The 27,225-nt window shown below is 35.4% G+C and overlaps 1 protein-coding gene across 16 annotated transcripts in view; it reads left to right on the top strand.

The window, feature by feature from the left end:
• The window catches only part of Rbfox1 (RNA-binding Fox protein 1), a 133,930-nt gene that overhangs the window by 13,423 nt on the left and 93,282 nt on the right, over positions 1–27,225 (top strand). For 12 of the 16 annotated variants that reach the window (XR_013260887.1, XR_013260888.1, XM_077435744.1 and 9 more), the window contains exon 1: positions 21,341–21,683. Coding sequence is in view for 13 of the 16 variants with exons in the window: in XM_077435744.1 (XP_077291870.1) it covers positions 21,564–21,683 (120 nt within the window). In the remaining 3 variants the exon portion in view is untranslated. Of the gene's footprint in view, positions 1–13,097; positions 13,330–13,930; positions 13,986–21,340; positions 21,684–27,225 lie in introns of those variants that run through there. The other 4 variants (XM_077435750.1, XM_077435745.1, XM_077435742.1 and 1 more) reach the window with 2 other exon arrangements.

The following is a 27,225-nucleotide window of genomic DNA, read 5'->3' as shown; positions in this document are numbered from 1 at the left end:
TCTGTTTATTTTTACACTTAAATTATACTAGGATGCAATTAGTAAAATAAGTGATTAGATGGTTAAGTTTTTAGATTAAATTTCGTGCAATAGCCGGGTTTAAGCGAGTAATAGCGGGAAGAACGCAGAAGCACGTCTTCCCCGCATGACACGACAGACCGAACTCATATATATATATATATATATATATATATATATATATATATATATATATATATATATATATATATATATATATATACGTGTCATGCGGGGAAGACGTGCTTCTGCGTTCTTCCCGCTATTACTCGCTTAAACCCGGCTATTGCACGAAATTTAATCTAAAAATTTAACCATCTAATCACTTATTTTACTAATTGCATCCTAGTATAATTTAAGTGTAAAAAGAAACAGACGATCGGCCGTTAACAGCGTTTTTAATATCAGTGATTGCGAAAAATTTTGTGTTAATTTTGTGTCAGTTACAAAAGCGTATACGAACGAGATACATCTCCCTACCTGAATACAAAAAAATAAGGGTCCCTGCTCGCCAGTCAAAATTCGGTCCCACAGAAGCAATAAATCTTCCACATAATTGCTTTCAGACAAAAATTTTTAACGAACTTTACTTAATAGAATAATAGCAAACAGAAACGGTGTTTCCCAACTGTCTAATAGTTCTTTTTCATATTTAATTTATATTAAAGTAATTCGTGTAATTTTATATTCTTTACTAAATTTATTATTAAAATATTAAATTGCAAACCGCACTCACATATATAAATCCGTTGTCTCCAAAGAGGCGTCTCACGATAAAGATCTGTAAAAAAGTAGTATAACAATTGCTAATCTATTATTATCATAACTAACTACTTTCACTTACAAAGTAACCCTGTTAAATGGCATGTAATAACTCATAAGTGATCCAAGTGATACCTAGGATGACTATCTGTCAAAGCTGACCACAGAGAAGAGTCTATGGCGGTAAGAACTCACTCCTTGAATGGAAATCTCTCTCAAGTACCGCCTTTTTCTCAACACATCTTGGATAAATGCGAGAAAAATAATATCCAAACCTCCAACAAGGTAAGAGTGACGATGGATGATAGCTTAGCTAATAGAAACCTGTATTTAGCCACGTACAATGTAAGAACGTTATCGAGTGAAGGAAGTGTGCTTGCATTAGAGAATGAATTAGAAAATATCAAATGGGATATAATAGGACTTAGTGAAGTAAGACGAAAACAGCAAAACCAAATAATCCTAAAAAGTGGTAACTGTCTCTACTGGAGAGGGCTACCAAATGGTAGAATAGGAGGAGTAGGGTTTCTTATCAATAAGAGAATAGAAAGAAATATTATAGAAATAAGCGACATATCGGAACGTATATGCTATATAGTATTAAGAATCTCGAGCAGGTACACTTGTCAAATCTTCCAAGTGTACGCCCCCACATCTAGCCACCCAGACGAGGAAATAGAAGACTTCTACGAAAAAATACAGGACGCATACGATAATAGCCGTCACCACTTTAAAATAATCATGGGCGACTTTAACGCAAAAATAGGACAAAAGGCAAATACTGAAAGAGCAGTAGGCAATTTTGGTACCGGCCAAAGAAACGACAGAGGCGATCGCCTCATAGAATTCGCAGAACACAACAGGCTCTTTATCACTAATTCATTTTTCAGGAAAAACACCAACAATAAGTGGACTTGGGAGAGTCCTAAAGGAGACAGAAACGAGATCGATTTCATCCTAACAAATGCCCTGCACTCCGTTAAAGACGTTAGTGTTTTAAGTAAAGTAGATATAGGTAGCGATCACAGATTAGTCCGTGCCAAGATGGCCATTAATATAAATTGCGAACGTAGGAAATTAATAAAAGGATGCAGTAACTTTCCAGATTTCGCTCAACTAAGGTCTAGGAAAAAGGAATTCGAACTCGAACTTGGAAATCGATACGGGAAATTAAACCCAGAAGCAGACATAGAGGAATTGAACACTGTAATTAGTTCGGTTCTAACCTCAACAGGTAAGAAATTAGGTGGATTCAGGAAACAGATTAAATTAAGCAAAATTTCAGCGGAAACAAAAAACCTAATTAAGCATAAAAGGAATTTAGATAGGGATAATAATAAGCAAGAATACAATCTAGTAAATAAGGAAATTAAAAAGAGAATAGTCAGGGATGTCAGGGATTTTAACAGCAAGCTAATAGAAAATACCATTAAGAATAACCGTAGCCTGAAAAAGTGCAAACAGGATCTTTTCTTAGGCAAAAACCAAATGATCGCAATCAGATCAGAGAGCGGAGTAATAATTAGGAATAGAGAAGAAATCATAGACAGAGTTTACACGTTCTATGCAAAACTATACGAGAACGACAACGGCCAATTCCCCGCTCTGGAATCGACACACGGCCAAAGGGTTCCTGCAGTATTGCCTAGCGAAGTAGAGGCCGCGCTAAAAACTGCAAAGAACGGTAAAACCCCAGGGGAAGATAATATTCCCATTGACTTACTAAAATGTGGCGGCCCCCCCCTAATTAATATCTTAGCTAGGCTTTTCAGCAAATGCATCCAGAACCAAGCTATACCAGAAGGATGGAATAACGCAACTATCATTTTAATACACAAAAAAGGCGACAAAAGCGATATCAAGAACTACCGACCCATTAGTCTACTTTCAGCGGTCTACAAGCTCTTCACGAAGGTTATTACAGAAAGGCTGAAGAATATCCTCGACGAGAACCAACCTATAGAGCAGGCAGGGTTTAGGGCAAATTTCAGCACAATGGACCACCTCCAAGTAGTTGGCGAACTAATCGAGCGCGCCAACGAATATCAACGGCCATTGTGCCTAGGTTTCGTCGATTATGAGAAAGCCTTCGATACAGTTAGTCATAATGCAGTACTTAACGCTCTAAAAACACAGGGAGTGCCGGAACCCTATGTGGGACTGTTAGCTGCAATATATAAGAATGCCACAGCTTCGGTTAAAATTTTTTCAGGTACAGATAGATTTAGCATAGGAAAAGGAGTAAGACAAGGAGATACAATCTCGCCCAAGTTATTCAATGCGGTGCTTGAGGGAGTTTTCAGGAAATTGGATTGGGATACAGCCGGAGTAAGCATCAATGGTCGCTTTTTGAGTCACCTTCGGTTCGCAGACGATATAGTTTTAGTAGCTCGTGATTCAGCTGACCTACTCATCAGACTAACACAGCTGGACAGGGAAAGTAGAAAAGTAGGATTAAAAATTAACGTAGATAAGACTAAACTAATGTTCAATAGCTATTGCATGCCTGATAGCATCCCCTTAGATGATAAACCAGTAGAAGTAGTAAATAATTATTTATATTTAGGTCAAATAATTGACATGTCTGGTAGTAAAAATGAAGAGATAAAGAGACGTATGAAATTAGGGTGGAGTGCATTTGGACGGATGAATGCTGTTTTTAAATCAAAAATGCCACTCTGCCTGAAGAAAAGGATCTTTGATCAATGCGTTTTGCCAGTGATGACGTATGGATGTGAAACTTGGACACTGAACGCCAAGATGCAAAATAAAATCCAATGCACTCAAAGAAGTATGGAACGCTGTATGCTTGGCATAACGAGGAAAGACAGGAAGCGGAACACGTGGGTGAGAAATATGACAAGGGTAGTGGACATAGTGGATAGAGTGAAGAGATTGAAATGGCAATGGGCGGGTCACGTAGCTAGGAGGATGGACGAAAGGTGGACAAAAGAAGTGCTTGAATGGTACCCGAGAGAAGGCAAAAGAGTAAAAGGAAGACCGCAAGGAAGATGGGTGAACGAAATTAGGAAAATGTGCGGAATGAGATGGATGAGTGTTGCGCAAAACAGAGACGAGTGGAAGCGTGTTGGAGAGGCCTTCATCCAGCAGTGGATGGCGAATGGCTGTAAATGATGATGATGATATATATATATATATATCTTTAGATAGATAGAATGCAATAGAGACATCTATGGTGCAATCAACAATTTTTTTATACGGCTACAGCAAATTTGCGAGAAATACATTATTACAGAATATGTGGGTAGCATTGTATAAGAATCAACAAATTTGAGATACTAGAAACTCGAATTTATGAAAATCTGGGGAGGGGGTGGATACCGATTTATTGAATCCATCACTCGAATTTACACATATATACATACATAAATACGGAGTGAATTGCAATTTTTTAAAATAAAATAAAATCCTTTCATTAGAAATGGATTTCTCATATTGTTGATTTCCCATATTTTTGTTTGTTGTTGATTTTCCGAGTAGCCTTCGCTTTAAGTGCCCACTAATTTTAAAGTATACTTTTAGTGAGTAGTTAGTTGTGTATATTTATTGCATATTACTCCCAATAAATTTACGGCTTCGACTCGTGGCGTGACGCTAGCTCCCAACATAATATGTATTATAATATACTAAGATCATCATCAAAACGCTTGGTTTTATCGATAACATTGACCTATATACATATGTATGTATGTAGATTAAACAATCGCCGCAATACAGATCGACTCGATAGCCGCAATTTCAATTGTGAATTGCTTTCATTTATAGGTATAATAAACATATTTCGTATATAAATATATATATATATTTTGTATATAAATATATGCATATACATACATGCATATACAAATGTACGTGCGTGAGCCTATTTTTTTTAACAGTATCATTAAACTAATATACTGAATTTGCATCATCATTGTTGAAGTCAGAAGTAAAAAAATTGTATGTGATCTAGGAAATTCTATTTATTAGTGATAATTTTAATATGATGAGGTTATTATTAAAATACTGAATTTACATGTATATAAAAAGTGGCACTAATACTGAGATGTATATATCTTGTTAAATTTAACCTAATTTATCTGTTTCCATGAAAATCAGATAAATTAGCAAACTCTGATAAGAAACGATCGACCTGGAGTCACAAATCCAAGGTCTGGCCAGCAGAAACCAGTGGGATTTGAACCCGTGACCACTCTGTTCAAAGAATTATATGGTTACCACTAGTCTATTTTGCTGGTTACATGAACTAGAATGATAACTTTTTTATGAAAAGAAAAAAAAACGTACGTGTGAGTATGAAAATATTTACATATGTACATATACTATGTTGCTTGAGTGAGTCTTTGGATACAATGATTGCTCACATTGACGAGTCATATGAGTTTGAACATCACACGTAAATTTAATTTGGAGACTTTCCGTGTACATACCTACGTGTGTGTTGAACATACGTATGTACCTTCATAGAATGTGTATTGGAAAGTATCGATATAGAAATCGAATCAAAAACAACCATGTCAGTAATTGCAATATGAGCGAGAGCGTCTTATTAAAACGACAGTCGCGAGAGAGAGAAAGGAGAGCTCGCGCATGACGCGTAAAACGTTTCACGACAAACGCCTACCCCCGTGCTTTGCTTCGTTAATTTGGAAAGTTTTCCCCTTGACGGATGCCGTAGGAGCTTTTCCACCCCTCAATCTTCGTCTCCCCGCTAGTGAAAATTCTTTGTGCGAGATCGCGCGAAAGTTTTATTTTCCTCGCTTCGTTCGCTTTAACGGGGCGCGACCGACCGTAAAATAACGCGCGATGACAAATTGTCGAAATTTGATTCCGAAATAGTTTCCGAATTACACATGCCCGAAAAAATCCACACACCGAGCGTGCGGGTGTGGGATATTCGTGGCAAAACATTTTCGCGTTGAAAACGCTTCCAGTTATTGTAGAGCCTAAATACCGCCACCGCTCACTTATTTTTTTTTTTTTTTTTTTTTTTTACATATATACCAGGAAGGCCTTACAGGAAAATCCCAATGCGCCTTCCTGGCCAATTACAAATACAAATGCAGCATTTTTTATTATAAGTCGTTGAATTGCGAGACACTGAAAAAACTCGCAAATTAACGAGACATCTATGAATTGTACGTAAATTTTTATTGTACATCCATCAAATTTCAAATAGTGGTGACATAGTAGGTAGGAAGGATTTTTAGCCAGATTTTTTTCCGGGAACCGTTTCAACAATGAAATCAGAGAAAATTGGCAAACTCTGATAGGAAACGATCAACCTGGAGTCACAAATCCAGGTCTGACCAACAGCATACTCTGAAAAATTCATTTTCATTCAGGAATAGAACCCGGCACCTTCTTGACGGTAAGCAGAAGCTTAACGTCCGAGCTATGCTGCTGGCTATTCTTATACAAGTATGATCGAAAATATAATACTTTGATTGCACACACTCGGCACAATTATCTCATATCCCCTATCCTTCGTTATCAAAGTACATATGTACATATCAGATTCCAATGCGATCGGTACGCTGTCGTGGTCGAGATTTGTGTGAAACGTGTTTCGCAACTTTCTTGCAACGAATGAATGGCTTGGAGTGAATATTCAATTTTGCCATTGGGAAGATGGTGCAGATTGATGCCTTTTTTTAGAGATACTGTCTTTTCGACCGTTAAAAATGAGTTAAAAGATTCGTGACCTGTCCAACAACGAACAAATAATAGGGATATTAAGCTTGTGCTCTGATGCATTAATTGTTTACAGAAGGTTATGTTAACTGTAAAAATTGATAAAAAAGTTTATACGATTTTTAGGTCGCTTTTTTTCCTTCAACAACGGACTCAATCTTCTGAGAACATTTGGATAATAAGCAAATTGGTGTGTGAATGTACTCATTATCCTCAGCTGTGCTGCCACTCTAATCAAAAATTAAAATGTCAATCAAAGAAATGTTTTTTTTTTCGTATGAACCAAATAGCCAAGGAAGATTGCCTTAATACGTTTCAAAATTATGTACAAATGTATAATATTCATTGTACATAGGTATGCATATTTTGCAGTCGAAATGTATCATCCAGTTGTAATATATTTTGGCTAGTTGGAATATATTCCATCTAAGCTGGTACCAACTACCGTTATAGATGAAGTGTATTTTCAGCTGTAATATATTTTGACAAGTTGGAATATATTTCGTCTAATCTACGTAAATTGATTCATATGGCGGATAACATTCCAACTGGTCAAAATATATTACAACTGAAAATGCACTTAAACAATGTATAAGTTTGTACCAGGTTAGATGGAAAGGTTGGGTTTTCATGAAAACGTCACTCGACTGGTAAATTAAGTTGGAAAGCCGCATTTTTGTTTTGGATACATTCTTAGAGTTATCGTAATACGATACTCATTAGCATAATTCGTAATACCTAGCAAATATTTAGGCTTTATTGAATTCTATAGCATTTGTAAAAACATCAAAACTGTCAATGATATTATATTACAGCTGGCGCACATTGTTGAAGGTGTATTTGCGCTTATACAGTTGATTTGAATTTAAATATCAATGACCTAAAACGCCAGTTGGAAAATATTACAACTGAAAATTTACTTGAAATTTAAAACACATATCTAGAAATACTTCATTCGAATGAATACTCATTAAATTTATGTAATATACTTTTTATCACATGACGTATACATTTGAAAGAAAATATCTATAGAATATATCTTGTTAATTTTTTTTTTATGTATAATAAAAAAGCACATTCATCACCGATGAATACTTTCGTGTAATGAGGGCTTTTTAAAACCAATTTTCGCGCTTTTGACGTTGGGTCCTGCGATTTGGTACCAGTCGACGTTTCGGTTATTGTTGTTGTTTTTCGCGTGTTCATAACCCAGTTTATTTCGATTTATTTTTACGATTACCATTTCGGAGGTTCAATCCAACTTTACGAAACGTACCTATAATAAAACTATCGGTTGAACAAAGCCTTCGCGTCTATACATACAAGGGTCTTTTACGCGTTCGCCATACACATATTATGTATTGTATTATACAAACATGACTGCCCTACAAAAACGCCAATATTATCAAAATCATTATATACTTTCATGGTAACTTTTATATTAAATATCGAAAGCTTTCCGATTAAATTTGTGGAAGGCTAGCGCGTTGATGAAGTTGTACATACAATGTATGTATTTCACGACCCCTACACTTGAATCGTATTGAACGTTATAACGTGTATACATATGTATGCATGTACGTATACATATGTATGCTTCGCGTATACATACGTATGCATAAAAAGTCAGAATATATGTACATACATACATACATACATATAGGAGTATGTATTTAAATTTGAATGTTTTTACTTTTGTGATAACCTTTACGACATGGCAGATAGCACAAAATAGATTGAAAACGTATGTTTTACTTTCACCTTGTGAGAAATATGAGAATCGATATTTTATAGAGAGAATTTTTATTTGTGTTTTTATGTGTATATTATACATATGTATGTATGTACATATGTATGTATATCCGGTAACATTCACTCTATTGATGGAATATTATTTTATGCTATTTTTATCGCTTTACATTTTGGAATAAATTTAAATTTGTTAATTCATTCAATTCCGTCAATCATTCTGAAACTTTTCCACGTGAAATTTTGTCTGCATAAAATTCGTAAATAAATTGGTGCCCGAAGGCAGATTTCATTTTGACCAAAAGCGTCCGGCTGACGGTCTTGTTTGAATCGCCAAAATTTTCACATAGTGAATAATTTATATTTTCCGCCCATACATTATTATTATTATACCTTCTTCCTTCCACTCGATTTGATTTTGTTAGCGAAAATAAAAATTAATTTAAACAAAGCGAAACGCGATGCGAATACACCTGTGAAATACCATACCATAGAAATACGAATGAACAATTTTGTGTTAATTCAATAAACAAAGTAAAAGCTCTGTAACATTATCCTGAGAGGTAAACATGAATGTTGGGAACGCCGTTTAATTGAATACCGAAACAGTAAAAATGACGCTGTGTATATTTAAGTACATTGTATGTACATACGTATACGCTGTGTTGTTTTGGAAACACGATCTATGTATTATATGAACATTCAAGCAAGGTTTGAAACGTCTAATTTATCAAATCAACTTTAATATGTACATACATACATGGAAATATATAGTTGGTCACCTTGAAACATCGAGAGAAAAAATAACACCCAGATCAACATAATCATTGAAGGCGCAAGTAAAGTCATCAGATATTCCTTAATTACACTTAACACAATGCTATGATAATATTTGAATGTGCTTCTACATACATACATATGTACATATGTACATACATACATATGTTGAACTATGATTCCTCTCACATAACAAGACAAGTAGATGACCGGACGCCTTTCACCGCGCTCTTGCATAACTACGACTGTGCACGTCGGACATTGCAGTTGCAATTGCATTCGCTTGCATATTTATGAGAGGAGTATACACACGTCGCACACTTGATCGACCACACATGGACCAAGTATGCGACTCGTTTAGCTGAATGTGCGTCTAATTTATAGTGAATGGATGATTCCAGGTGCAGTGCAATCAGTGTGCATACATGCGGTCGGATCAATTAAATCTTCGCATCGAATAAGAGTCGTCTCTTTTCAAAAACCATTCTTTACTTGATAAATCCGTTTTATTTCATATTTTATTTTTATTTTTTGATGAAGATAAACATCATATGTAGGTTCATTACTATGCCACCTACCCGAGTATTTTTAAATAGCTAAATACAAACACACATATGTTTGAATATTAATATTGGTATTTGTTTACTTCAATAGTGTAATGTCTTTAATAGTGGTTACTTCAGTACATAGATTATCGTGGTAATATGTACAGCGTACACTTTCGATATCAATTAAAACATCTACGTAGAAATGTAAAATTAGTTTTTCTAGCCATGTTTGGTTGTGCTCGTTTCGTATTCAAATATGACGTTTTGATTTTTAACAATTATTATTATGTAATGAACGTTCATTTACCAGCTAGTTAAATTCGACGAGTTATATATGTATGCATGTATGTAGATCGATATCAGCACGACTTTTCGTATAAATTCCGGCGAAAAAAATGAATACGAAACCCATTAACTATTTTCGCTATGAAATGACGACTGCGTCTCAAACGAGCCATCGACTTATTGTTGAGGCAAAAAACGTTCGAGCGGAGAAAGTGATCTCGTTTCAAAAAAAAACACGTTCGTTTTTTTTTCTCCACGTTCCGCACTAATAGCAATTGACCGCAGTTTCCTCTTCTCATTCCGTCATAAAAAGACCAAACGCTCATAAAATGTTGTTTTAACTCGCGGACATTTATATTACAAATACGTATGAAATTCACCTGGAAAAAGCTGGGGAAAACACGTCCACAGATACCACAATTGGCAATAAATAGTGGATAGTTGACGCAGATCGCCTGTCCTTTCCGCTTGACAAATTAGCGGCTACAAAATGGCGACGGCTGGGAATTCGCCATAAAAAAGCCCTGAAAAAATAAAAATAAATAAAAGTGAGAGCAACCCTCGTGAGGCGCATTTGCGTCACGTTTCACCTTATTTGTCTTGTCTTTTCCTTTTTTGTCGTATAGCGTTATTTACGCGCAAAAGTACATGTATTTATGTGTGTATATTATATATATATATTTTTTTGTGTTATATTTTTTGACCATTGTGGCGCTTTAGGAATTCCTGTTATGCCACAATGGTCTGTTTAGAATAAATAAATAAATAAATATATATATATATATATATATATATATATATATATATGTTTTTAATTTTAAAAAATCAATTAATCAAGCACACTCGTCTAACAGATTGCTCCAAAGCGACGAGTGTGCTAAAAAAAAAAAAAAATATATATATATATATATATATATATATATATATATATATATATATATATATATATATATATATCACTCCAAAAACGGGAGCACTGGAACACGGTGACCGCGTTGCTACAAATTAACTTTGCATCCAATCCGGTTAAAATATGTAAGCGACAGAGCTCGAAACGAGCTCAAAAAAAAGTAAATAAACGAAAATTTCATCATTTCGCGGGAAAAACTCGCCGAGGGGAAAATGGTAATGTGTGCCACATGCCATAAAACGAAACTGCAAGTGTCTACTTGACGTTTCAAATAGTAATTACTCTGATGAAATTTTTTTGCCGTCAACGTCGTTTATCCACGGCACGTCTCGTATCTGGATAAATCTTATTCGTCTGCAAGCCAATCAGCATGGCTCAAAATGAAAATGTGTATGTAAAATAACGATCCAAAAGCAAATTGAAAATATGCAAATAAGTTCAGAACACAAACCGTTACGGCTTACGCGCACATACGCATTCGAATTTAAATTCTCGTTATAAAGTCCATTCGATCGTAATGCGCTTTTCCCGCAAATATGTACATGTATGTACATACAAATGAATACTACTAGGTATGCGTTTTATCGCAAATTCGCCTGTTACGCCACACTTAACGGGATATTCCATAATTAAACCGTTTGTGGTTATAGTACGGTAGATGCATTTTTTCTCACGTATATTGTATTAGTTTTTCAATATAAAGCTGCAAAACCTGAACTCTTTTTGAATATATTTATGTACATATGTAGTAAACGTGTCTTATTAATGGAAATGCTATTTTTTATAATATGTAATTGTATTAGCAATACAAACTTGATTTTGATAAAACGATTTTGGGGACTTGGACCATATTTTAAAATTTTGTAGCTTGCATATACATACATATGTATGTAGAACATATTTTTGGTATAAAACCCATTTTGGATTTTTATCCCTTTTTTATTTCCGGTATTTATTTGATTTAATTAATTTTTATTTACAAAATGTATTAAATCAAATGAATTAACTATTTTTTAAGAGCTTCTTAAGAATACTAAAATAATGAAATGAGAATCCAAAAGCATTTTTCTAGATTTGTCACAAATACTTACAGCAATGGAAAAAACTCTCAGTTTCGGTCGAAGTTGGTTTTATAGTCAACAAAAGAGACGAAAATATTTTTTTTTAATTGGCTCTTTTTCTCCTCTGCATGTATACTTTCATTTCTTAGATATTTTGTAGATTTATCTTTGAAAGTTCCTTATTGAATTCTTCACTTATCGTCAAAAACACAATTGTCTCATCTTCATCAGATTCTAAAGGAGTTTCTTCCATTGTGGAATCTTCAATACAAGAAAGATACCCTCGCTTTGTAATAGTTTCATCGTAGGATATATATTCACCTTAACTATAAAATTTAAATAACGTTTTGATTAAATATTTTTCCCGGGATCTGAGATGAGAATTCCCAGGACACGGGGATTAAAAAAATCGGTGAAATTATGTCCCGGGTCGATCTGAACAGAAACCCTAGTACGACTACAAAAAAAATATTAGAGAATATTGATGATTGTATCTAAAACTTTGTATGTAGGTGTACCTATAACCTTAATGAGTCTAGTAGGAGTTGTATAAATCATGTGAAATTGTTAGTAATTATTTTCATACATTCAGATTTCGAATATATGTAATTATACGTCTAATATATACATACATGCATATATCTAAGTATAATAAATAAACTATCCGAAATTAGATTAAACTTAAACTATCCGAGATTAGATTAAACCGAAATAGATAAAACAAAATGTTTGTAAAAGTTGCAATTGTTGTTGTTTTGGCTCGGGACAAATCTACCATGGAATATTTGTAAAAACTACTACTTTAAAATTAAAATCAGGTCAACAATCATAATATCCCAACCAAAATTAAAAACAAAACCATCATTCAAATTTATTTGGATATTATCTTAGATTACTCCGTTGATTAAAATAAAATCCTATAAAACAACACGTTAGTGCTCGAGGTTTGGTCTTATCAGCACTTTGATATGTCAGAGCTTAGAGGTCCCTCTATATAGAGCCGTACGTACGTAGTTCAGACCACGCACCCCTTGATTTATTAGGGAGGGCGTAAAATACACCCCTATCGTTTATGTTTTTATTAATGACATTTCAGGTCGCGTCCTTGGATATTAAGGAAGTGACAAGCTACTTTTGACATAAATTTTTCAATATTTTATTAGTGTTTGTTGCGCATACATTCGCACGCACTTCAAAACGACCACGAAGTCGACAGCCACACCTGCTTCCAAAAAGAAATACCATTTTTCGCAACAGTCGACCGACATAACCAGTTCTGATCGTGAGCGAACCGCGGTAGGACGTGTCACACCACGTCGAACGGTTCAGACCAAGTCATCCGAACTTTTAAATCCAAAACTTAAATGTCAAAAAAGTGAAAACCACAAAAACACCGAAAGAAAAATCAAAATCTGATCTCGCCCGATTGTTGTTTCTCGTGCTAGTGCTCGTGCTCGTGCTAGTGCTCGTACTCGTGCTGTTCGACGATAATGTTCGCCTACATGTGAGTTCAATGTGTGCCAAATCTTGAAAAGATACTTGCCTTCGCCATAATTTAAGCCCACGGATTCTGCAAACAAATGACACTGACCCTCGCAATTGAACTCTCGATTTTGTTCAGTGTTATGTTATACATTTTTTTTATCCATAATTTATGCGCACAATTAAAGTCATGCCCACGTACTTAAGATGTCTACAGCGAAATATTATGGCATCGGGCAAATTTTGCAATAAAGATTAAATCGAACGCATTGTGTAGTATTTTCGGAATTTTTCATGCAGTCGTTTTCCTTGTAAATCTTAATTTATGTGCATGCTTGAGCTCTGACCATGATTCGAACGCGTCAATTTCAGCGTATTCATATTCCCAACAACGAATATAAATACAATCGAAACCCAGGTCAATACATTTTGAGATTGTCCAAACGGGTTAAACAAGTGAGAGCTACTCGTGGGCTGCCTCGAGAGCGATTGCAGAAAACGTGTCCAACGCATGGTTTCGTTATAAACAACGCGTTCGATTTTGGCACTGACTCTCTTGACCCCCTCGCTATTCGATTTCATTGCAAAAATTGATAAATAATTCAACATTGTTTTGATTTTAGACCGAGTCCAAGCACAGAGACGTTTCCCACAACGGCTACCGCCATACTGCCCAAGGTAAGCCACTTTTCATTTCTTTTTGGATTCTTTCTGAAGTGTGTCACGCTGACAACTAATGTTATTGTTCTGTCGCGTGCCACATGTCCGAAAAGGATATTCAACTCGCCATAACAACGATACGCCTCCTCAAATAACTACCTCACGTGCACTTCCATATCGATGCAGTTTTTTTAGCACCCGTGAAAATAAACGTCGGAAACTATCCCATTTTTTATTTTCATGAACATCCTACGTAGTATGTATTAGGGATCCCAAATATTCGTTGACTTCAACTATTCAAATATCGAATAGTAAATCAAGAGCTATTCGAATATATTCGAAAATTAAAAAAAAAGGTAATTACATATGTACCAAGCATAAATTTGAATTAATCGTCTTATCATAGTTGCTATTGAATTCCACCTCGTTTTTACAGCCAATAATAATTTACCATTTTTTTATTTTCTTTATTCATTATGATTTCTTGTAAAAATGTATATTTCGCCGGTGACTTCTTAAATATTCGTATTATTTTTCTGATGTTTTCTAAAATTTTGTAGAGATTATTATCGATCGGAAAGTGATTTTCTTCAAACATTTCCATATTTAATGAATACAAATCTGTTTCTTCACATGTAGACATTTCATATTCTTCATTATCTTCATTACTATCACAATTATCCCCATTATATATTTAATTTTCTTCATAATCGTCAGCTTCTTCGTCATCACTCTTTTCATGTTGATTTTGTGTATTTAGTTTATAAAAAAATATATACACGAATAATATTCGAATAGTTGATGAAATATTCGAATAACGAATGGCTGAAAAATCAGACGAATAATTCGAATACTCGAATATTCGAATATTCGATTGGGATCCCTAGTATGTATACGTTTTTTGCCATAAATTTTAACATTTTTTCGTTTGAGAGCGCAATAAATTTTCATACTTTCAATGTTTTGTTTGAAAATTTTGATAAAAAACTTTGTATAGTAAGCTCTTTATTATGCGCATTATATTTTGACGGTTTTGAATTCGAAGTCTTTCTTATTTTGAACGTTTTGTATGCTTACGTAAATGGTGCGTAGGAGAGGGCTTAGCTTTTTTAGAAACAAAGAAGCCACAGACATTTGAAATTTATGAGGTTTCGATATATTTCCGCCAATCGACATCGACAGTGTACTCCTGTATCCGATTCGGTTTATATGATTTATTTTGATACTTATTGAGACCATAATAATGTTTCCTACACAATATGTGTTTTTTTTTAATATGTTGTTGTTGTTTTTTTTTTTCAATATTTTGCAATACATTTAGTCAGTATCGTTTAAACGGAATTGATATTAAACTCATTTGTATACACAATGTCAATTTTTACAATAATATTCACATACAAAATTAAAATCATACAACATTGAAATTATTTTTTATATTAATTTTTGTAAGTAAAAATATGTATTATTTATCTTTTTCGAATTTAATTTTCATCAATATTACAAAATAAATTATAAATAGCCCACAGGATATGTCAATAGACAATGGCAATTAATATTAAGGTTGAAAGGCGAAAATATATTTTGTGAAAATATAGTCGGGTTATGGTCGTGAAAAATCCCATCTATGTCGAGGCGTGGCGAACAACTGTACATTTACGGACACACCCTGAAGATGTCTCCACCCGCGTGTTCTCGGATGTGCGCCGCGCGCGAATTTCAAAGCGAAAACGAAAACACTGAACCGAATTTCACAAACGACGGTCTGATCTTGTGGCGAACCGTGTCGAATTTTTATTTTTCGAATACCTCAGTGCGCGAAAATCCTCAACTTACGAATTTGCGCTGCCGTTCTATGTTGTATCAACTATGTGACGATTTATCCGATACTTTAAAGGTTGTGGATGAGGAAGTTAAGGTAATTGCTACATTAAATTTCAATTGTGTCGATCACTAAATTCTTTGATTGATTATTTAATACGATTTGTGTGTGTATGTATGTAATTGTTTGTATAATTTTTTCGTTCTCGTCGAGGAAATTTCTCATGTTACGTATACATATTGATTGAAAATTGGCAACTTGTTAATTTTTAAAGCGTTTATTTTTTGCTTTTTCTTTATGGATAAATCAATTCATATTTAATTACTATTCTCTTGGTTAAAATTTTTGTGAATTTTGCACTTTTGCGTATTGTTTGTTGTTATTTTGATTCGCGTAACGTACAACCACACCAGGGCGTCGCTCGTATATATATTTTTTTCTACCGACCGGAAATCATCGTACGACAACTTTTTACTACGCATATTTACCAAAACATTATATGTAGTTGTTTATTTTGTAACAATATATTGTTAATGATTAATTAAATGTACGTTTTTAAATTTATTCGACATTCTTCCAACTTTCTTAAATCGTCGAGTACCTATCTGTTACTTTTGCCTAAATTTCTATTTCGGCAATTTCAAAATGCTTAAAATTTAAAATAATAATTTATGGTGCCATTATTTTTATTGCACTCTATTATTATTTAAAAGATCGCATATTAATATTAGATTAAATGTTAATTTAATACATATTCGTTCATATATATGTATGTATGTATGTGAGTGAATTACGTTATATATTTTTGGTCAAAATAACGCAATTTTCGTGACCATACCTGACTCAATAAATAAATAATGATTTTTTTTTATGAAAATTTTCTATTACTCATCTAAAAATTAATCAAAATGAATGTGTTTTCGTTGTATGCTTTATTTATCACACGATTTCAGTTGATCATCGGCAATAATTAAGCCCCACCTAATTTCCTGCTTTAGCCCCAACTGAGACTTATCTGACTGTAATTCTTCTACTCCCATAAGTTTCCAAATTTCCTGTTCGTTAAATTCGGCCACAAACGGCCGTTGTGTTTGTTTATCCGAAAGGGAAAAATGTACGCAAACTAGGCGGATTATTGGATCGACGTTGATAACGCGTTTATTTCTCCGGGGGGGGGGGGTTTAATTCGCCGCGACATATTATCTGGTTAGAATCTCTCTGAACCCGGATCCAAAATCGAGGTTTCTGGGGCGAAAACTAAAACTAACCGCGACCTATATAGATTATCCGTTAGAATAATTAAAATCGTACGGGGGGGCTGATCAGATTTTCAAACGACAGATTCACATTCAGATTAACGCGAATTGGTACGAAGATATCTCGATTTTTCTATTATTGAAATTCATTTATTCACTTTATGTAGGGCCCTAAAAATATAAGTAGTAAATTGGGCGCACACAATAGTTCACATTAAATTTGTTTTCAAATTTGCCAGTCATTCCAAATATTTCTTTTTTTTCTCTATTACACAAGAATGAAATTCAGTTTTGTTTTTGAACGCTTTCAATTGTATAATTTCACTGTATGAAAAAATATTTAAATAAATGTATACGTTGCGAAAAATTATTCATATTTAATTTTGAAATAGGTTGAAATATAATATCTGGATTTGAAACCATTGCAAAAATTATAAAATCCCGCGGGATGTGGAGTGGTAAAGCAGATTCCTACCTTACCTCGGGATACGGGCACGCTTTCATTTTCAAGAACATCGCTAGATGCCACTATAAAATATTATTTATTTATTCCCAGTTGGGAATAGGACTATCGATCGGAATGCAGATCAGAAGAACGATATTCCGCGACGTAATTTGTTGTCTGATCGGTTGCATCATCGCAATTTTACGATGATAAATAATCAACGGCCATGTGGTAGCATATTTTTGAATACGCAGAGGGTGGCGAGTGGCGCTCCAACCGGTAAGAAGTTAAGGGCAGGCGTTTCATTGATCCGGACGTCCGTCTCTGTCGTGTTTGCAATATTAAAGCGCCGCTGTCTCTTTCTCTCTCGCTGTTGATGTTCCGCGATATTAAATTTCAAGGTATGCTTCGACGCGAAAAATATTCAATGTCATTATTTTTCTTAATAAATTTGTATTGATATATTTTATATCTGGATATAGTACCTTCAAGGTGGCGACTGGCTTGTAATAACCGCGAGTATTGAGTTTGACCATTGCATTACGAAATTATAAATCAAAGAATATCAAAACCTTTTAAACTTGAGAAGTATCATAATCAGTGAGCGGCGCTAAGATGCGCCAGCACGAAATAAATGGGTTTCTTTTGTCAATTAACTTTTTAACTTTTAACAAGTTAACATTTTTTTTTTGCTCACTAGAAAAAAAGGTTAACAATAGAAATTAACAATAGGAACCTGTTTCAGCGCATTTTCGCGCCTATCTCTGATCATAATTTTTGAAAATATGCTCTCGAGCGTTACAAGTTAGTACAACTACCTATATAAGCTATGAATTATTTGAGCTCCTTTTAAAATAATCAATATTTTTAATGACATATTTTAATTCAAATGTTATGACTCCAAATATGGTACATATAATATATGTTTGATATACCGGAGAGTGCGCATCGCACGCTTGTTAATAATTCCGCACCTGACATGATTGTTTTGTACTGTGATATTATCTGTTGTGTTTAAATGAACAGCACCCAAAAAAATGAATCACTCTTTGTATGAGCAAAAAAATATCCGCATTTTTTTATTATTATTTTTGCAGCGGTACTTATCTGCCATCTAAGTGGCCGCTCCTGCTTCCTTTGTAATCTTCGTTTGTCTCGCCTCTTCTTCTTCTGCAACCGCTAATTGTTACATTTATTCTGCTTGTCCCGCTCTTCACATGGTTAAGAAACAAGAAAATTTAGATTTATCTTATTTCTCGCATTATTACCTTGTTAAATTGATCTCCATATTCTATATTTATCCTTTATTAATGAGAATTTTAAAAGATTGAACTTTGATTTACAAAATAGTCGATTCGTAATATTTAATAAAGTTGCGATTGAAATGAAAATATTAAATAATGAAAATAAATGAAAATATTAGATCTGAGATAAATTCAACCACTTTGTTTAATCGTAGAACGCTTTAGTTGAAAATTTTGTGCGGAAATAAAGTGACTTATTCTTCAATGTTTCATTTATTTTATTAATGCTACGATTGTTTTTGAGAACATTATTGGAATTACATTGTCACTTTTGATCTGAGGCTTTTTAAATTGTCTGTGTTATTTCGGACTGGAAAAAATTGTTTCGGCTTGCCCATGGTAAATCAGAATTCACTCAGGCTATAAATAATTTCTACCCTGCTGAAAGTAATGACGAAAAGGAATGTTATTTGACGAGCTTTACATATTTATCATTTATGTCGAAAATTATACTGAAGATTTTAGCAAATCTTTTCACATCCCCGATTCTGGCCTAAAAATCCCTATAGAATGGGTTTCGAGCTAAAAATTTTTTTTTTAAATTTTAATATCACGTGACTACAGAAAGTAGTACGTAATAATGTATATTGTGTGCCAAATTGCATCTGCGCGAGCATGATGCAAAATTTATTTATTGAAAAATCAAGACAACAGATGAAGAAATGCATACAAATAAAGAATAAATGTAACAAAATAACGGGTCTACGTGACGAGACAGAATGTTTAATGACAGAAAACGCAAATATCGGAAGGCAAAGATCGAAAATCGAAAAATCAAAAAAAAAGTGGTGCATGGTAAACGGTACATACTCACTTAATTTGCGCGAGCAGGATACAACAGGAACAAGAGGAACATGCTTTTCCTCCAGTATTCTGCGCGCGCACATCAATACGGGAGGAAAAGGAATCCTGTTGTATCCTGCTCGCGCAAATTAAGTGAGTATGTACCGTTTACCATGCACCATTTTTTTTTTTTTTGATCTTTCGACTTAAGATCTTTCGATTTTCGATCTTTGCCTTCCGAAATTTGCGTTTTCTGTCATTTAACATTCTGTCTCGTCACGGCGACCGCAAAATAACATATTACATAGTGATCTATATAATGATTTAGTGATATAATAATAATCAGAGATAGGCGATAGACGGATGCTTTTCAAATAACAATAGACCTCTCCATTAACGTGCAAAGCAAGAGAGCAAAAAAAATGGTTGACAATAGTGAAGCATTTTTTGTGCTTAACCCTTTGGCTGCTACGAGGTTTTTCAAAATATAAGCGAAAAATGCTAACATTTGTAATTATTTTGAAAAAAAAATAATATATTATTTTTTTTTACATACTTACTTCGCCGAACGCGCGTAATTTTTGTAATACTTTATATACATTTTTAAGAAGCAGTTGTGGACTCACGCTCCCTATTTCTGTCTTGCTTTTACATGCGCGCGTGTGAAAGAGATACCTACATATACATATATACACTCAATAAGTTTTGACTATTGTTGTTGGATTTTTTTCAATAATCTATTTTTAGACATCGATGTATCTTTTCAACATGCGATACATTTGAAACAGGTAGCGGTCTTTCTCTCTTTCTTTCTTGGTTTTAATTATATGCGTGTGACACACAAGGATGCGAAATTTCAAGTAATCAAATAATTTTTCAACATGTATCATAAACATTTGGTATGCATTTCAGTTGGCTATAAATCCTTCCTACTTACTATGTCACCACTATTTGTAGTATGATTAATGTACATACAATAAAATGTATATCGTTAATTTGCGAGTTTTTCAGTGCCTCGTAATTCAACGACTTGTAATAAAAATTCTGCATTGTAATAAATTGTAATTGGCCAAGAAGGCGCATTGGTGTTTGCCTGTAAAGGCTTCCTGGTATATATGTAAAAAAATAAATTATTTTAACCCAACTAACGCGTTGCCAATGTCTTACTTAGATTTATTTTTTACCGATGAATTGTGGCAGCTCATTGTCGTGGAAAGCAATCGATTGTTTCACACCCCTGACGTACTGCGTATAGAAAGTATTGGAATACGGCAATTATGACTAGAGGTAGGATAGTCACAGTGCTATCCATTGTTCGGCAAACCTTTAACAATGCATTTACAACCTTTGAACAATACAAGGCCCCCTCAGGCTCCGGTGACTAATTATGACGTCAACAACAATCGTTGTTAGCAGTCTTCGCCGTTTTCATAACAACGATATATCGTTGTTGTAGCAGTCAAAGGGTTAAAGCATCGTCCAATTTTAAGGCTACGAACTGCAAAAAAATCATCATATACCGAACAAAGCTCGATCTTCTCAATGCTTTTTTTTATTTATTCATATCCGCGATAAGCGGATCGATCGAAAGGTAGGTTGGTAGGTGGCTACGGAGCTAATTAGTGTACAGGAGCAGGCAGCAGGGAGCAGCGGGCAATGAGCGTAGTGAATAACACCGAGAAGAGTGAGGTTAGCGCGCAGTAGCATACCGCGACGGCGCGTCAGCCGCGTGGAGTGCGAGCGAGCAGCCGTCTGTCCGGGCCGCCATTGCTGCGCCGAGTGTGGCTGCGTTCGGTCGTTGCTCGTCGCTCGTCGCTCTCCACTCTCCACTCTCCGCTCTCCGCTCATCGGTCATTCGGTCATTCGGTTGATCTGTGATCGGTGGTCGCGCGCAATCTCACCATCGCATTCGCACATCCTGACATCGGAACGCGCGTCTCGCTGGCTTCTCGCGACGCCCATGACTCGCTGACAGCCGCGACCCGCCGGATGAGTAACCCCTCGCTGCAAGGCGGCGGTTTGTTTTTATGTGCGAATAGTCCGGACACGGCCACCAAACTGTGGGGCTCGGGGGCCTTCTTCCTACCGCCGCAGGGGATGTACTATCATGTAAGTACCCACCCTCACCTTCACCCTCACGTCGTGTCTCGTGCATCTCTGCAGCGCGCCCAGATCGCGCATTAGATGCAGATTCCCGTGCGCGCGCTCCGTGCACGACCAGAGCACGCAGTGTCGCCGTCCCGCTCGCGCGCCGCCAACTTTGCGCGCGCGGGAGCGAGACACTGCTACTACGGCCTGAAGTTGGAGACTCGCACGCTACGCTCTCGATCTCGTTTCGATCGCGCACTAATGCCGTTTTAAATATAACATGTGCGCGCTCTGGCTGTTGTGACGGCACGCAGCATCTCGCCTGTCTCCTCTCCTCCTGGCGATTATCCGCCACTCTCGTTCTATGTCTGTATATATGTATATATTGATCGTGCGCGGCCGATGGTGGGCGTGTCGTCGACAGTTCGACACGAACTAGGGTTTTTACCCCTCTGGGAAGTTTCCCCAATCGAGGGAAGGTCAGTTTACGGAGCGCGCAGATCTTCGGAACCCCGATGACGTTTCGGACGAAGCTGTCGTGGCGTGTTTACAAACATCGCATCGCGCTGATGATGATGAAATCGCGCGCGCGCTCGACGTGCACGCTTTCGTCGCCCACTTTTTGACAGGCTCGAGTGCCTCAATGCCGGAGGGCTTTATTTTAAGCTCTCAATTTTGGCCCAGAGAATCTTTTGTTTGATGATGGAATATTTCGAATTTTTACCAGACTAGTTGCTGACGCCTAGGTACATGGAAGGATGATTCTAAATTTGTACGGATGCATGGGCATTGGACCAAAAAAGGGTCGCTGCTAGGTGCAGTATATTCATCTCACGAAGGGGACTCGCGTTGCCATAAAAAATGCAATTTGGTTGTTCTTATTATTAGTTCAATGACGCATTGGGGCAACCTGTCAGGTCACATTGGTCACTATTTTGTTATTATTATTATCTATCCATGTATATAGTGTATTTATTATAATAGTAAAGCAATTATAAATAAATGTACATATTTCCCTTAGTGAGTCAAGAACTACGTATTATTGAAGCTCTTTTTACTGCATGCACTATGAAAAGAGTTGAGAATTATCGGTAAGATACATACATATGTACGTACGCTCAAATTCCATTGTTGCTTTCTGAAAAGTAGTTATTGTATATTAGTCTTCGGCGGTGGAGCGTGCTTTTTACATACCTCTTATACATTTCACATGGTTTCTTCTAGGAAAGAGGGCGTTTTGGGTAATTTCTAGGAAACAGGGCAAACTGCAAAGCTAGAGAGCAAAAAAAGGTTCACCATAATAGTAAATGAAAGTAAAAAGATGTTAGTAAAATGAACAGTGGTGCGCGAGGTCGCGCCAGCCTATGGTAATTATTATAGGCCGGCGCATCACAGTGCTGGCTCGAAATAAATGGGTTCCTATTGTCAATTTCTATTGTTAACCTTTTTTTGCTTCTAAAGAGCAAAAACAGGTTGAAAAAAATAGGAACAAATTTCAGCACCCTCATCCGCCGATCTCTAGTAATTATATGTACCAATGACTTTTGAAGCGGAGGGCACTACGTGTGGACAAAAAATATTTTGAATTTTCATAATCTGTCTTGGAAGTGATGAGCAGATTTCGGCGCAATGAATCCCGAACTCTAGTGATGAGTACAGTTTTTCAGAATTGCCTACGTTTCTTAATAAGATCTTGTTTGTCTTAAAATTTTCTGAATGGTTTGTCGAACAATTGATCGAGAATGTAACATTCCAAGGCCTCGTTATTTGTTTCCGCGCGCTCCACTGATTTGTTCCGAGGGAATCGTTTCGCGAACCGGGTCCCTTGCCATATTGAACTCAAAAAGTTCTGTGTAAATATGTGTTATTTTTACAAAGACAATTGTTCGGAATGATGTTTTTAATGTACACATTAGATTTTTTTGGTGGAAATCCTATAAATATTTGAAAAGTCGCGTAAATTATAAAATGCTTTGTCTTTGACTGAACGCTTACACAGCAATTCGTCAGTACCCGTGAAGGGAATAGAATTGAGATGTTATGTCCGTGCAAGCGAACGACGCGACGGACCATACTATGTATAACAATCCACTACCACTATCTCAGGTAGTGCCGATTCCAGTTTCTGAACTTAGGTAATCAGAGTGAACAATATCAATATGGACAACGATTTGAATTGTTGAGATTTTTAAATTGCAGGTATAAGGTTTTAGGGGACTACGTATCATCTATTTCAACGACGTCACGCCACTGATTATGTACATATCTCTGATCCCGGTTTCATACATATGGACAACAAAGGCAGGCGTGTGCTTTAAATCAAATATTTCAGAAAACTGTTTTCAATGCTTAACTGTTTGAAAAACAGCACAGTGGTGTTGACTATTTCTTCAATGTATAAAAACAGGGATTAGGAATATCTTATATGTAAATGTATTGAGGCAATTGTCATATTTTTCTTGCAGAATGGTTGGGCATTGAACAGGTTCTAATTGTTCACTGACACTATTATCTAATTAAATCTTATACATATAATAATCGCTGATGAAAATTCGTGTATTTTAATTACTAAAGGCAAAATGTGTTCGTAATTATAAATATAGATAAATTACAATTGTATAGTATTCCATGAAGAGGGTTTAAGTCAGGGAAACTTAATAGTTTTGGTACTGTTGTTCTGCCCGGCAGGATGTTATCAAAATTCCACAATAATTATTTTCTGGGTCTGTCCCAGTTCAAGTTCATGAATTTTATCAACCTTTTGTTTGTTCTATTGCGATAGGATCCTTATCATATTTAATAATATTACACATACATATGTAGATGGCAATAATTAATGCACATATACTCGTTGCACAGTTTCCATATATTTGATGCGTTAATAAACATTTGAATTTTCTTTATTTGTCGAAACGAAGCAAACATTTCAAACGTACTGGAGACCTTCGTCGAAAGTTGCGTAGGGGTGACTTGTCTCTATAAACATAAGGGGTTACATTTACAAAGAGGGGTCGCCATTTATATCATTTCAATCTGTATATGTATGAGAAGTGTAATATAATAAAACCGGTTATATAATATAATACAATTTTCCGAAAGCGTCGGGTGTAAGATCGATCCGATCGTACACGCGTGGGACGAAATTGCTCCAATACAATTGCTGTGCATTTTCAGTTCCTTTCAAGTACATTTCCATGTATGTACATCTTAGTTTAAAAATAGATTTAAGCTTAACTGACTACTTTTTTATCGTTAACCGTATGTTAAATACAGCATCATCTGCTACATTCTTTAACGTTGATGTTTATCACATCTTGAATTCTTAGAATTTTTCTTCTTTTTTTTTTAAATGTTCGCGAACTTATATTATACGATTGAAATTTCTTATACATCGTGTCTGGAAATATTTAAAAGACCCAAAATGTTAGCGAGGGGCAATGTGGCCGATCCTAATAATATTTGAGATGGACCTCTTCTTTATTTTTGTCGGTCATGTTGGGTTCCCCTCGCACATGTGTTCGTCTATATAATTTGCTCAATTATACTGAATGTGGCCCGCATACTCATGGATCCCAATTTCTCCCCACAATTTGTGTAAAAAAATACTAATACAGTACTAATTTTTTTATTCATGACCTATAACAATGTGAAAAAACAATCAGCGCAAAAAAATCAATCGGAATCAAATCAAACACAATTGGCTAAAAACAGACGTTCTTCATAATAATAAAGTTGGCTCTCATTGTTAGATGAATATTGACATGTGGCTTCTTTGTGTCCAAACTATGGAAAGACGACCTTTATTTGTTCAGACGTTTCTTATTTGCACTGGTCGTGTCACTACACTTGTAGCAAACACGTATGTTAATAAAGGTCCGGATGTATCTATTATACATATGTACATGCTACTGATTATTTGCCTTGTTAAGTTTGCCATGTCAATAACACTGTTCAATATTTTACTCAGAAATTGCAAATATTTGAAATCAAACAAGTATTTTTGATTAAAACCATCGTATTATGCATCGTATTCTATTTTTTAAACGCCTTTTTGTACAGATATTATTGTAGCGTGTTCAGGTTCGTACATAATCAAGATAAAAAAAATCATTGTTTTTCCCGATGGAATCTCAATAAGTCGAGTATAGACAACACGCGACTTTTCACATACTTCATTTCATATTTATAACAAAGCTCGCACTTCGCGTGGGCAAGAATTTTTTAACATCCAATCTGCGGTTTGCCCCATAGAATACGCCGAAATTTAAGTTCCAATCAATACACACCTGTATTATTTTCGTTAGATGTTTGGTTTTTTTTATTTTTCTTTTTTACGAAATTTCGGCAAGAATTCGAGTGGGATGCGTTATTTTCAGTTTACGTATCGCAACGTTACACTTTTCCACGATTCCAGATGTCTTATATTATATGATCGTATTTGTTATATTCCAAATATTGACGTGTCGATTGATGCTGAACATGTTCCCCTAGGAAATATTCCCTAAATAAAATCATACGTATATATTTATATGCATATGACGCGGACTGAAAATGTCAGACAATTCCGCAGCAGCTTCTGTCTAACTGAAATTTAAAAAAAAATCTGTCGATGAATTCGGCTTTTGCATTTCAAAATTATCGATGATTGACCGCGTTACCATTAATCATCCACCTGCGGAACGTACGTTTCAAAAGAAATCCTGTTCGCTTTTTTCTATTAATTATATATCTTTTTTTAATGTTTATTTTCAAGATATGGGCCCACGGTTTGTGTGGAATTGTGAAATTCCAAAATTATAATCGACACCGAGCGTTCACCGAAATAAACACGATGTCGATTTATTTTCTATTGCGACGATTTATTTATACATCGTTTGAGCCGCTTGCCAAGTAGTTTGACACATCGTGTTTGCGGTTTTTTAACCCATCGGGGATTCCTGATAGTTTTCAATAGGAGACTAGCTGAAAGTTCTCGATCTCTACGAGAATAACACACGCCCACTCTTTTTTGTCCAAATTCTTTTTATTTTACTCTCATAGTTACGACACGACGTCTGGCCATTGTAGTAAATTGTGAACTTTTAACCTCTATATCAAGATAATCGTTCTGTTTAAACTCCACGTCGATAATATATGTAGAATATACGGTTCGTAATACATAACAACAACGTTTTTCTCTGTATAATCCCTTGTCTTTTCGGTTCGAGGCTGTAAACTTTATCTGTTGTCTCAATTTTTTCTGCTAAGGCGCAAGCACATTGAATCGTACGGCATGGAGGTGCTCATGGTTTCCAACCGGGAAGGGCGCTTCTTCAAGTCATTGTTTATTCGTACGATCTTATTTTATTTTGTCAAGTTTCTCCTACATTTCTTCAAATATGGAATCACTGTCAAACCTATATCAATGCAAGGATAAAATATCACCGAAAACACTCCACATGGTGAGTTTTGGGAATATAGCGACGGCACAGATGCCATAGTTTGCATGTACAAAACAATCTAAAAACAACCACGTGCGGCGTACGATTCTGAATGTCTGCACCTTTAGGAATTTCATATATCT

The sequence above is a fragment of the Arctopsyche grandis genome, chromosome 8, assembly GCF_051622035.1.
Source record: "Arctopsyche grandis isolate Sample6627 chromosome 8, ASM5162203v2, whole genome shotgun sequence".
NCBI lineage: Eukaryota > Metazoa > Arthropoda > Insecta > Trichoptera > Hydropsychidae > Arctopsyche > Arctopsyche grandis.
This window is presented reverse-complemented; position numbering and strand designations above follow the sequence as displayed.